Source organism: Amblyomma mixtum, chromosome 5, assembly GCF_055824585.1.
Source record: "Amblyomma mixtum isolate Tamu chromosome 5, ASM5582458v1, whole genome shotgun sequence".
Lineage (NCBI taxonomy): Eukaryota > Metazoa > Arthropoda > Arachnida > Ixodida > Ixodidae > Amblyomma > Amblyomma mixtum.
In genome coordinates this window covers 7,268,312-7,281,959 of record NC_143016.1, presented here as the reverse complement: position 1 = coordinate 7,281,959, position 13,648 = coordinate 7,268,312, and the positions used below count along the sequence as shown (strand labels likewise).

The 13,648-nt window shown below is 50.6% G+C and overlaps 1 protein-coding gene across 3 annotated transcripts in view; it reads left to right on the top strand.

The window, feature by feature from the left end:
- Rab5 (RAS oncogene family member Rab5) overlaps positions 1 to 3,855 on the top strand; it is a 36,846-nt gene extending 32,991 nt beyond the window's left edge. For all 3 annotated transcript variants that reach the window (XM_089543187.1, XM_089543188.1, XM_089543189.1), the window contains exon 5: positions 1,542 to 3,855. In XM_089543187.1, the coding sequence (XP_089399313.1) occupies positions 1,542 to 1,663 (122 nt within the window). In that variant the 3' untranslated portion in view covers positions 1,664 to 3,855. The remainder of the gene's footprint in view (positions 1 to 1,541) is intronic.
- Positions 3,856 to 13,648: the final 9,793 nt, after the last annotated feature.

Here is a 13,648-nt window from a genome sequence, read left to right as displayed (position 1 = left end):
TGCTACAAAAACAATTGTGAGGCCTACGGATGACTACTGGATTGGCTTGTCCCGACTATAGTGTTGGCTACAAAGGATTTGGTCATGGTCCTGAGACTATCCTTGGCATGCGCGAGCGTAAATATGCTCGGGTGGATTCAAAACTTTAGCCTTTGTGTCGCTTAACCGAGGGCAACAAGTAAGCAGTGTTCAAGTTATGCGAAGAATTTTACTACTGCTTACATAGGAAAACAACCAAATAACCCTACTTAATTTCCTTTATTCGCAATTTTCGTTTAACCAAGTTTCGTTTATTGGGTGTCCACTGTACTGTTGTCTTTTTTTTTTTTCATTTGTGTATGGGCCCCACCTTCAAAATTCACATCCGAATTTTTTAAAAAGTGCGGCTTTTACACGAATTTATACAGTATCATAGCCACGCAGTCAGTCAAATCTAGTTTAGTGTTTCTAATATGTTGCTCCTAATATTTAGTAGAGGCCAAAGGTGTATCGTTTTTAAGACAATAAATAGAAATATTGCAAGAATTGGCTGGCTTATGTTCTCTGATGCTAGGCTGGTTTGGTTTCCTGTCTTCTGTTACAGGAGGTCCCTCCTGGGTGTTTTGAATAATTCTGGCAATATGCCAGGAAAGCTTCTCATGTTAGCATTTACTGCAGTTTTGCATATGCCTGGCTTGCCACAAACTCCAAAAGTGCGCTTTTTTAGTGTAGCCAGAATTTTTAAAATTGCCAGCACCATTAATTGCTTTTTGTGTGCTTTTTTGGTGTAGCCAGAATAATTTTAAAAAGTGCCAGTACCATTAATTGCATTTTCTTTACTCTTGAAGCACTGGTATCGAGGCAGTACACATAAACAGAGGATTGAGTTTGACATGCACACTTGTTGATGAGCGAGTTGTGGCAAGTCGCTGATATTTTGTCACTGCTAATGAATGACATTGATGTGGGATTTCTTCTCAAAATAGCACTGAATTTTCCATCCTTGTGACAAATAAATCCTTAAGACAAAGGTGTAAGTAGGCTTCGAGTGTGATGCAGGACTGTAATAGCTCTGTAAATTTATTGCACAAGCGGAGGTGATAGCAGAATGCATGCTTCACTATGTGTCATTTCTCACAGCAGGTTGGAAAGCCTCCATATGATAATTTTCCTACTTTTTTACTCTTGCAGTAAATCTTTTTTTAGCTAGCCTATTTCTATAGTCGCCAAACAAGGTTAGTCAGACTGAACAAGTTTTCAGAAGCGTAGGAAGTCTTTTTCTTGTAAGGGTAGTTGTGCCTATTGAGGTGCCTATTGAGATGCATGAATATGCCCTGCTGCTGTGAGTACCCATTGGCAACACACTTAGAACATTGCCTTTTGCAGATTTCTCCTGCTCATCTTTTTTGGTAAACATTGGCAGAAGGGAGGATGATTTAGATGCGCACATCTTTCACCATTGGTGTAGCCAGGTTGCTGCAGTAGTCAGCCTTGGAACGTGTGGCCCATGTTACAAAAGTCTTGCAGGCTGACCTCACTTCGAGTGTTTTGAATCTGTGCAGCCAAGAAGCTTCCCAAGACGGAGCAAGGCACTTCAGCGGTCGGGGGTGGTGCTAGTGGTCAGGGCCGCCGAGGGGTGGACCTTAGCGAGCACCCGCAGCAATCGGGTGGATGCTGCAAGTGATGCCCCTCCCCTTTCCAAGCCCCGCCACTTTGCCCAGGCCCCGCCCACCACCACGAGCAGACCATGCTCCCAAGAAGCACTCTGTGGCTGAGGGAGGCGCCGCTGCTGCCACCGCCGGCTGTGGTGATGTCGAGGATGGAAAACAGAGGCGCCCCCTTTTGCAGCCCCCTCCAATTACGTTCTTTTTCTCTATCTGTACATATGCAGTATATATATATACATATATGTATACAGACGGGGGTGTATAGGTATACATACTAAGCGGAGGGAGTGGCTGCACCCACACGCATTTGCGAGCGTGGACGATGAATTGTGCGCAGGCACACACACCCAACTTGTTGCTTGAGACGTGCAGCTCCATTTTTCCTTTTTTTTTTCTGACCAGATTCGCTTCCACACTGGCACGGGGAAGCAGGAGACACAGGATGTGGAGAGTGGGACGCATTTTGTAGACCTGTGCTCCTCAGTTGTTGTGGGTCCTTTCTTCTTTCATTTGTATGTGTGCTTATGTGTGGATGCGTCTTTGAGAGTGGTCATGCAATGAGGCCAGGGAGCACTTGTCGTGTGGCATGCCTGGGTGAGCTGTGGAAGGAAAATGTTTGAGTGCCAGGTTTCTCGGTGTCTCTCTTGGCATGTGCTTTTCTTTTTCTCCATGAGCATGCATGCTAGCCAAGCTTGTGAAGTTGAGTGTGTGTGTGCGCTTTGTTGTAGTCCAAAATTTCAAGACGCTCGAGGTAGCGACTTGGTGTGGGGCTGGCTAATATGATGGGGCGCGTAGTGTTCGCTTTGTTGTAAATGAAGAGGAGACTAGGGGCGGGGCCAGTAAGGGCTGGGATTTCGTTATTTCCAGTAGCTTGTTTCACAATGACACACATGGACGTGGCAGTTTTTTTCCCCCTTTATTCCATTCTCTGGCCCTCTATCTCCTCTTGCTCTAGGAGCACTGTAGTTCGTTTTAAAACTGGGAACAAACGTGATTGAGCCTCGAAGGCTATACCCACATGCTACACTTCTTCTTTGCCCACGTGCTCCAAGTTTCTTTTTGAAGCTGAATTGTGCAAATGCGGGAGATGCCTGGTCAAACCAGTTGTGAGGCTTTCCCCGATCACTTTTTTGGCGCCTCAACAGTCTCCGGAGGGACCCCTCTCCTTCTGTGGGGCACTCAATTAATTGTTCATAGGATGTACGGCTTTGAATGCTGATATTCGAGATGGGAGTGTAGTTGAGCATTGGGCTTAGCATTGCTTTTATTGAGTAATGCTCGTCACGCCAAGCCACCCCATCTAAAGGGTGTTAGGCACTAGTAAAAGTGGGTGGTGACTGGGCTTCAGGGGTGTTGCTGTGCTCACTTCGTTGCACATTACATTTGGGGAAGGGAGACCAGCTGCGTTCAGGTGTGCCTGAGCGCTGCTTTCTAGTTTCTCTTTCCATAGTCAAACCAGCATGACTGCATGGACTTTGCCACTGCACCACTGACTCGTGTGGCACTACCGGTGCTTTGTACCTAAACTGTGCTGGGCGAATCGGAATGAGCACATCCCCTGGGAGTGGCTGCCACTTTTGCTTGCAGGTGCAGCTGTGGGGAGCGACTTTGCATAGTGTGGGCCTACTTGTGCTTGGAAGTGGAAATGGCAGCCTCTCTTGCTTGTAGATAGCTCTGGTTGAGCCTCGCCCACTCGCATTTTTGGTGCAAACGCATACTTGTCGTGGTTGCCATCTGTCTACTCACCTCCCGGAGATATGTTTGGTTTGTGGCCACTGCTGAGCATTGTCGGGTGCTAGGCAGGTCTCAGGCTTATGTGCACAGTGCTTTCCTAGGCCTCATTCCGCAGTCAAGGTGTTGGTCTGCACATTGCCAGACAGCATGCCTTGCAGTATTTCAATTGCCCTCTTTTCAAATAGAAATGTTAGATGTCTTGGGAGGAAGAGTGCTTTGGCCGCACGTCGATTTTGTTTAATTTTTTTGTTCCTTTATGGCCAGGTGCGGTGGCATAGGAAACAGTTTTTAAGGAAGCATGCATGGAAGAAGCAAATAATCTGGGGATGTACCGTTGACCTGCCGGAAGGAATAAGTTTATTGTGTAGTTATATATACATTACGAGGCTCTTGCTGTGTTGTCTATATTAATGTATGATGTTTATGCTGTACATAACGTTTGATATTAAAATTAAAAAAGAAATTTTGAAGTGCATCTAGATTGTCATGTTTTCTATTGTCAAGGTAGTGGGGCAGCTCTGCTGTATATCTTGGGGGTTGTGTCCACAAAGGCAACTTGCAGTGTATTTCCAACAGCAGTGGACGTCATCTCTGGCAGGTATGTCCTTAATGGTGTGAGTGTGCAACTGCTTTGACGTACTCACCATACAATGCATAAAATTGGTTATCTGGAATGTGAAAGGCGTGGTAATGGTCTCCCTTCCTGGTGGACACCTCAACCATGTCCTGAGGAAGGGGGGAGGGGGGGAAGAAAGGAAAGAGGTGCTGCAGTAGGGGGCTGTGGAATATTTTCGACTACTTGGGGATCTTTAGACATTGCACAGCTCACAGGCGCCTTCTGCGTTTCGCCTCCATCGAAACATGGCCACCAGGGTTGGGTTCGAACCCAGGTTCCCATTCAGTATATAACGAGAATCATAGTTATCAACCCCCATTGCTCATCCCCTTACATGGACTTGCTTGCGTAGCCACTTGGACCACATGGCCACAGATGGCATGCACCAGAACAGCCACCAGTGCGCAAGCATCTGCGCACAGAATTCCATGAGCAAAAAAAATTGCAAACTCCTAAGCAACGCTGAGGAAGCCAAATGCGATAGCTTTGGAAGTTACTTAGCCCTCCTTTGCAACTCCACAAGCACCGTTACGCTATGCACATACCCATTTTAGGCCTTTTTACACAAATGGACTGCTGACACGACTGAGAAGCTCTCCTTCATCACTCCTACCCATACAGCCACGTCATGCACATCACTACTCGACGCATCAACCTCGGAGCAGCGGAAACTTTCCATGTGCTCGGAGTGCTTCGCAGCTGGCACTCTGCAAACTTCTCATCAGTTAGCCAACTAGACATGTAGTGAGCAGCGTCTCCCTCTTATTGGATGATTGTGGTGTGATGTAACTACCTCTGCCTACCAGTCCTGATTAGATTGACAACGCGTGTGGCTTTTCTTCCGGACGTTCGCTCTGATGCTGTTGCGTGCGTGGATGCAGCTTTGTAAGTTATGATCTCTAAAGGATGGCCACTGCACCTTTAGTTTGCTAGCAGTGACTCTATTGCCAAAAGATATTGTTCTTGCCCCGTTGCTGTTCCTAGTTGACACTCCTGTTGAGGTTTGTTGGCACCTTACATGTGAAATGGTTTCTGGCAGTCATTTTTTTGTGGGGCTGCGTTGCTGACCACCATAATGGTGTATTTAATACAGAAAAAAAAATTCCATATAACACTTATTATTTCAGAATATTCCTGTAATGTAGGACTCCAGGCAGATGCAGTATGTATTGTCAAAAAAGGGAAAAAAGTAAAAGCAACTGAGCTAAAATGTCTGCATAAATTTCTGCTGATACAAGAGCAGTATGCACATCTGCCAATGCAAAAAAAAAACTGCATGGTTTTTTTTTACGAGTTCAGGCCTTCAAGTTAGTCTTTCACACAGCTTGCACAAGTTGTGGAAATGGACCAAATGCCCAGCGTCGCAATTCATGAAATACAAATTTCCTAAATTTCTGCGATGCTTGCCAAAAAGCGCTTTTTTTTTTTTAATTAGCCACTACCACCCACCACCGTGTAGGACACTACACATGTCAGTTAAGGGCACATGTCTGTGTCCAAAGTTAGCATCGTAAGTAGTTCAGGAAACTGAAATTTCAGTTAGCTTCTGCGCACAGAATGAACGCCAGTTAATGGATTTTCTTGCGGTCGTGTTCAGTGCAAATGTCACTTGGCCAATAGGGTAGAGGGCCTTCAAGAAGTATCTGTCTGTTGGTGGGTTCACACATTAGTACCGCCATCAACGCCGCTGAAGGCTTCGCATGTGCAATTTTGCAGCACAGCTTGCAAGTTGTGTGGAGAGAGCAATATTTATTCTTAGGCAAAAGGGAAGGGGAACAGGTGGGGTAGTAGTCTTTAGGTGGCCGGGAGCTCCTGGATCACGGTGACCTCGGCTCGCTCAGCTGCCCGAAGTTGGGTCCCTGGGTCGGAGCTGAGAAGCACGGCCTCACACTGCTCGGAATTATGCAGCTGCATAAGGTCTGGAGGAGGTGAGTCTGTAGCGGCGTTGGCGAAACCAACCCCCCCCCCCCAGCTTGCAGCGCGATAAAGGAAAAAAAAAAACGGAGATAGGACTGTGTGAGACCCGTGGAGGGCCTGGGAAATGGGAAAGGCCAAAGTCCGCGATCCGGTTGTGGACCCCGGCGGTGCGTTCAGGCCTCAGGCGGGCGGACAAAGCTGAACGGCGGTGGCCGAGGAATGGCCACGGTGCAGTAGGGCGAAATAAGAATATAGGTGTCCCGGTATTCACGGCCGAATAGCGCACTGCTCACGTGGAAAATGGCGCGTAAAGAATATCTGCTGAAAGCCGACATATCTGGGTGGCAGATGTTTGGAGACAGGAAGTAGACACTTGGGCGGCGCAGTAGTTGCAGGTGAAAGTGGCGGCGCTGAGCTCGATGGCGGCACAGAGCGCGTGTAATGAGAGGCAGAACACGGATGATAACACGAAGCGTCTGGGTCTGCAGGAGGCCAAAGTGCGGAACTGTGCGACTGCTGCCGCTGAGGTGTTCAAGCACTGGGAAAACGCATGTAGGTCCGAGGGCAAAGGCGCGCTGAGTGTCAAGTTTACAAGGGGACGGCGCAGGATCGAATGTACCGGAATTCACAACATTGGTGGTCTGGACAACTGTGGTGTACACAGCACTCCTTGCATCGGCGGGGCACCGGTGCCCTTCAATGGCATGATCGGCGCCCAGGTATTCGGAGGTGTGGGATGAGACAGTAGAGTTGGAAACTTCGAGGTTGGGCACGGTGCATGCGGCTTCCCTGGGGGCATTGGTAGAGGATACGCTTGAAGGAGCGGGTGGAGCAAACCGGGGAGAAACGGTGGTCCAGGAGGAGGCATCCGGCTGAGACGGTTGGTAAGAGACCGACGCTTGCACGCGTGGCACTTGCCGAACCATGGTGGGGGCTCATTAGGTGGTGGCGACGGCGAAGAGACTGATGTGGGGAGGGGCTCCAGTGTAGTAGCTGGCGGAGGGAAAACCGAAGCAGCTCGAGTAGGGAATTAAGCCAATGGTGGTGAGTCGAGTCTGAGTCTGGAACAGATGCGCAGGAAGGAGGCGGCAGGCACTTCTTGAAGTCGGCGTAAAGTTTGGGCCCAGAGGCGTCAGCCGTAGTCTTGCTAGGAGGTTGGGTGGGAGTTCGCGGCTGGCGTGCTGATAGCGAAGAAACTGGTTGGACACTCGGTTGACGTGAAAGTGCGAGTCCAGTAGCGCCAGCCACAAGACGGGGCCGCTGGCTTAAAAGGTAGGCAGGCCGGGAGCCGGGGAAGGAAGGAGCGCTGATACGGCTGGAGGAGCTCACCGGAGGTGGTTGAAGGTGCGTACAAGGCGGCGAGAAGCTGCCGAAAGCCGGGCGCGAACAGCAGGCGTGCAGCGTCAAGGCACCGTGGTCAAGGCCAAGCGGAGGTAGGACGGGCAGGAGCGTAGATACGCCGGTGGGTGCGTCGTTGCGTGCGTCGAAGGTGTCGTCCGGATGTGGAAGGTGACCCACATTTATTGAAGGAGGCCGGGTTGCCGCGGCTGTCAGCGCGCGACTGTTCTTTTCTGCGCAAGCGAGGCCCTTAGGATGTGAGGCCCGAGAACCACATCTAACTCACAAAGGGTAGTAGTGACCATGGTGTATGTGGGAATACCGGGTTTTTCAGTGACCACTTAAAAAAAATTTCAAAAATGGGCTTTTTGGGGTAAAAATATGGCTTTTGCGGCATAGTTCGTCCACAGGACCTAGTATCGTGGCGTCTGACACAGTCACTCAAGGTGTTCCTTGCTGTGGCGAAGACAGACTGAAAAGGTTCCCGCTCGCAAGCGCTGCTGCGCCATTGAAAATTATCCGTTACGTTGCTAGACGCCCCAATACCTATTTCATTTCGTGCTTGTCTGATTTCGCGTCAGTGGGCATTTGTGGCTCCTAATTAGCGTTCTAGAAGCTATATTTGTACAGTAGAAGTTCAGCTTTCCTCCGGAGAGATATTCCGGTCCAGTCGGCTGAAGACGCTTCTTTTACCAGAAAAAAGGACGAAGACTTGTTCTAAAATGACAGCAATAGGTCCAATGGGGACAATCCACCTGCATGCGTTCGACGTTTCGATCACTGAATACAGGCAATAGCAGCAGCAGTGGGGTGGACGAGCGGTACCAAGGACAACCACCGTGTGTGGAGTACGTATGCAAGAAAGACTGGTCCGAAGTCTGTAACAGACGAGAACGGCTGAAAGCGACAAAAATAGATAGACGCGATCTGCGCGTGTGTCTAAAACGACTGTTTCTGCGATCTTCACTGAGGATACATCCTCGGACTTGGCTTTAGAACTCGTGCTAATTTTAATGGGGAAGTGCCCTTACCGATTTCTCGAGGTACAGCGGCATTAATGAATTTAAGTTTCTTGACTCCAGCTCGCATAATCTAGCAGTTATTGGCTTATATCCTTTGTTCCTTCGTTACTTGGTCGTTGCAGGGTTAACACTGCCTTCTGCGCTTGCCGATGTGCGCCACCGCAGCCATTCAGCTGCGGCTGTTTTACAGCGACAGTTGTACCTGCGACCCTCGGAAAAAAAGGTGGTTTTTGAAGAAAGAAAGTCGCAGTAACTGTCTCACTTCTCTGCGGACACCTCAGCCGCACCGTTAGGGTGGAAGTGAAAGTGGAAGTGAAAGAAGGGTGCCTAGTGGAGGGCTCCGGGTTTTTTCGGCCACCTGCGGATCTTTAACGTGCACTGGCATTACACAGCACACGGGCGCCTCTTGCGTTTCGCCTCCATCGAAACGCGGCCGCCATGGTCGGGTTCGAACCCGGGTACTCCGGCTCGGTAACCGAGCCGGAGTACCCTGGTGTACCCGTGCCGCCGTGCGCGGAACGTATATGGTTGCCCTGCAGCCCTGAGCCGCCGCGGTGGCTTCGTCTACCGAGCCGGAGTCCGGGTTCTGTTAAGAGTGGACAACGAGGCCTGGCGCCGGCGGCAGAAGCATAGACGACGACGGACGGGGGTTGTTGCTCTCCAAATCACCGAACCTCCGAACCGATCGAAGGACGCTGTCTCCCACGGGCCTGGGAGAAATTACTGTCAGATGAGTGTCGTCGTTAGGCAGAGATGCGGCGAGAACTTGTGACAGCAGCAGCAACGCTGGAAGCAGAGATGCACAAGAAGCAGCTGTATACAGCGGTATACGTTGGCCGAGTCGGCCTTCGGGTCACCGGACTGGATGATGCTACGCAGGGTCACGCTGAGCGAGGCTGCTAATTGAAAGACGCTGTGTCGAATGGGTCTCGTGCTTCGGCCATCCGGCGGGGGAGTTCGAGAAGGTTCAACCACCTGCGAGGAGACTGCGGGATTCTGCTTTCCCACGGAGGCAACGTACAGAAAACTTGCAGCAGTGGTCAAGGTGACGCATCTGTGTTTGATGACTGTCTTCCACTTCTCATCCCCCGAGCTGTGAGAGAGCGAGAGAGCTTCAGCACCGCCCCGTGCCGTGGGTGGTACCGCCAGCGTCATCAATGGCCCATCCGATTGGACAACGTTATTCGAACCAAGTTCCCCAGTCAGGGATCTGGGGAACGCGAACCGTATTTAACGGGATGTTGTTGTGTGATCGGAGCATTCGTATTGCATTCGATTCGATTCCATTCTCTTCTGTAAATATGTAGAATAAACCCTTGTGTACAGTTTCCTCGATAGCGCAGTCCGACATCGTCATTCGGAGCCGGTACCTGTGGGGCTAAACGAGTTAGTCATCTCCAGGACCCCTCCGTCTTCAACTCTGGTTCCAGCGGTGGGATAGAAGCCCCATCTCTTTAACACTGGTTCCAGCGGTGGGCTTGTGTGGCCCGTTCCCAACAGTTCGAACCCGATCGCGGCGGCCGCGTTTCGATGGAGGCGGAACGCAAAAGGCACCCGTGTGCTGTGCGATGTCAGTGCACGTTAAAGATCCACTAAAGAGGAATCTGAACTCGTCTTTTTTACCGCGGGAACTCGATCTACACGTTCCGAGCATTCTTAGAAACTTCGTATTATTTACCGCAGCGATGGCCTAGTCGCTTGAGCATCCGCCTCGCATGCGGGAGGTGCGGGGTTCGATCCGCAGTGCCGCCGGATACCCACCGGTGACACAATGGGTATTATACAAGCTTTCCCCTGCCTTGTGCTCGGCTTCTTTGGGTTGGAATGCTTTGGAAATGGGTCCTTAACCCCATCTTGAGTAGTAGAAGGAAACTTGTGTCGTGGCGCTCTTTGGCCACAGATGCCCTTGTGCCATTAAAATTCATTATCGGAAACTTCGAATTATCCTGTGCGGCCGATGTCCGGCTCCCCGGCTCCCGCCTTTTTTTTTTGTACTCACCGCTGACGGTAGGAGGAGTCAACTAACGCATGAAATGCCTTCCAGGCAGGCAGTCGCGTGGCGGCTTCGCTTTCGCTTTTAGTTTCCGTAAATAAATAGATTCAGTCAGAGACTACATAGCTGCAAATTAGGCCCATGGAAAAAAAAATACGCGTGGACTCTTTGCTTTCGCCGATCGCTACGTATCACTCCGCCGATCGGCCGGAGTGATACGCAGGGAAATCGGCCGCACAGGACAATAATTCGCAGTTTCTAAGAGTGCTCGCAATTTGTAGATATAGTTCCTGCGATAAAAAACGAGTTCAGATTCCTCTTTAGTGCACCTTTAAAGGACCCCAGGTGGTTGAAATTTCCGGAACCCTTCACTAGGCATCCCTCATAGCCTAAGTCGCTTTGGGACGTTCAACCCCCATAAAAAAGAACGCGCTGAATACACGCAAAAAAAAAATACCTGTGGTTCAACCCAGCTGAACCTAACTGACGGAAACCAACAGTCACCGAAACCAAGGAGCATAGAGCATGACCTAAATTCGGAGGTCGTGGGACGGATCCCGTCGGCGGCATGTAATTGTTTTTCTTCTACATTTTTAAAGCGAAAGCTTTACTACTTGCACTTTTAGCCTTTGCCGTGACGCGGCGGTGCCACCACCAGCGCCTAACGCCTGCGCTCTCCGCTAGGAGCCGTGAAGAAAAGGGGTTGGGGGGCGCTGAAAGGACCAATTAAACCGCGAAGAAAAGTTCGGGGAACACGAAGCTATGAAGAAAAGAGTCCCCGAGAGCCCCGCGGTCCTCCCATTGTTGTAAACCGGACCCCGCTTCCGACGCGCGCGCGAGCGCCCGTGCGCAGGCGCCGATATCTGACATGCACAGATATCTGCGCCCCGCTCGCGCCTGCTCGCGCGTCGCGCCTTGCGCATGCGCAGACAGGCTCCAGCGTACGCCCGTGCGCGTAGGCGCTTCGCGTGTACGCCTCGGAAGTGTCTATCGAGGTGGGGCTTAAAGGCCGGTTCACATGCAAGCGACTGAGCGATTGAGCGGCGCGTCGCAGCGAAAATTTCCAACTTGTTGAAACCGCGCCGCTTGTCGCAGCGACGACTCAAAACAGGTTTTTCCGCCGCGGCGACAGGATTCGCTAGCATTTTCGCTGGCATGTGAAACAGGCTTAACTCCTGCGCTCTCCCCTAGGAGCGCGATTGTGGCGTTACGCTGAAGAGATTTAGGCTCGACTCACGTCGCTAGAAAGCAGTAGCTGTGCCAACCACCAGCGCCTTAACATTGCGTCGCGGCGATGCCGCCTACCACTAAGGAGGCTCGTCGTAATGCGCGTAAAAGAGAGCGGCGAACTACAGAGACAGATGAAGAGCGTGAAACAAGACTCGCTAAGCGACGTGCCCAGTATGCGGCTCGGCGAGAACGTTCGAGCTCTTCAGTGGATGATGGGACTGATTCGCTCAGTGTTGTCGACAATGAAGATGGAGCCAGCTGTAGTCTTAGCAGTGACGAACGTTGGAACTTGACTAAACGACTGCGACGAGCCCATGAAACCCAGGAACACAAGCACCACAACAGCACGACTATCATGTGAGCGAGGGCGTAGCCATGTGTATTGCTTTCGCGATTTCCCGGCTTAACCAAGTTGAGCCACAGCCATTTTTTTATCGCCCATTGATAAAAACTACAAAATTAAAAGACATCCCCTATGCTTCTTGGTTTTGGTGACTCTTGGCTTCCGTCATTTATCTCATAACGACCACCTCTCTCCATTCCCTTGTTTTCCGGCGAGTGAGAACTCTATTAAGGTAAGCGCACGCCACAGGCTTTTACATAACGAAAGGCGCGTCACGTGATTTCCGGCAGCTGCGAGAGCGCCGTCGGCTCCTCATACGCAGCAGCTGTGGCGAAGCGCAGCGAGTCACGTGATTCGATAGTTGCGAGGCGAGTGAGTGCCGTCGGCTCAACGCACGCAGCTGTGGCGAGGCGTGACGAGTCACGCAGCATGACGTCATAGCCAAGCCTCCGCTCCTTCTGGCTTGAAGGTCAAATTTCGTAGCCACATGACCTTCAGCTTTGTACGGGAGGAGTATAGCTTTCGCTCTAAAAGTAATAAAAGTGAGGCGGAAATTGGCATATCGCGAAGAACGAAGCCAAGTTTGGCAACGTTATTTTTAATTTGGAAATGACAAGTGTTTGGCATGTGCAACGCCCGCGCACGCACGCACGGACACACGCACTCAAACACAGGCGCGCATTGCGTTGTATGACGCGCGAGCCGACTGCATGCCTGCGCCATGCTCGGCACGCCTCAACTTAAGACGCGTCTGCGACCTTTGGAACATTCCCTTCACACTACACTGCCGCGCTGGGGGCTTGCCGACGCGGAGTATTTTCGTGACTTTGTCCCGAGTTTCGAAACCGTTCTGCAGCCTCCGCCTTCGTTGCGTCCCAGCATCGCGCGTCGATGGGCGCTGCGAGAGGTGACCGCACGCTGCGAGAGGGGCCACGCCATACGAGCCAGCGTTTTTACAATTACGGATTCAGCAGGGAAACACATGTTTGTGGCAGCGTAGTAAGATGTCTCCCGATATACTAGTTTAAAAATTTCTTTCTGTTGAGTAGTTTATTTTACGAGCAAACCAAATAATTTTTTTTGGCCGACAAAGGATTGGTCTTTGCGAAAGCAACGCCGTTTACGAGCTTCAGTGATACCATTGCGAACATTTCTGAGGGTTGTATGCATCGCAATTTGGGCACTGCGCGTCATTAGAGAGAAACTTCCGCAAGTTGCGATCTCAGGCTGAAAATCTTGGATCACAAGCCCGTTAGTGAGAACTTACCGGAAGGTTTAGAGCAATGCACTTGCCTGTCGTGAGATCGATTCTCCATTTAGTTAGGTACTAAAAAATACGAAAGAAAAAAAGAAAGTTGCAATGCATCATTGACTTTTTTGAACGATACTACGGCAGGTGTACACATTACCAAAGCAGTGTATGTCTTTCGTCTGATGCTACGGTATGGGAAAATTTGCAATAAAGCGCGCAGTCATTCTCAGTCTAGTGGCTTCACGAGTCAGCTGCTGGCTGCAGTCGACGCGAGCTGTAGCTCCCGCAGCACTGTACAGTTGTTGTGAGAGCCACTAAGGAACTACACTGCCCGGGTCGTTTTCCTATGCCAGTTTAGCGGGTGTTTCGCCACCTCGACAGAGCGCTAACGGCTTTATAGGCGCCCCTCCTTCACGGATTGGCAAGACCTTCGAATGGGCCTCTTAATCGTGGACCTTGGAAGCTGGGAAAAGCCGCTGGTGGTATTGCGAAGAGGACCTTTTTCCAAACGAGCTCTATATGAGCTCTAACGTACAATGCAAAATTTTTCGGTACGA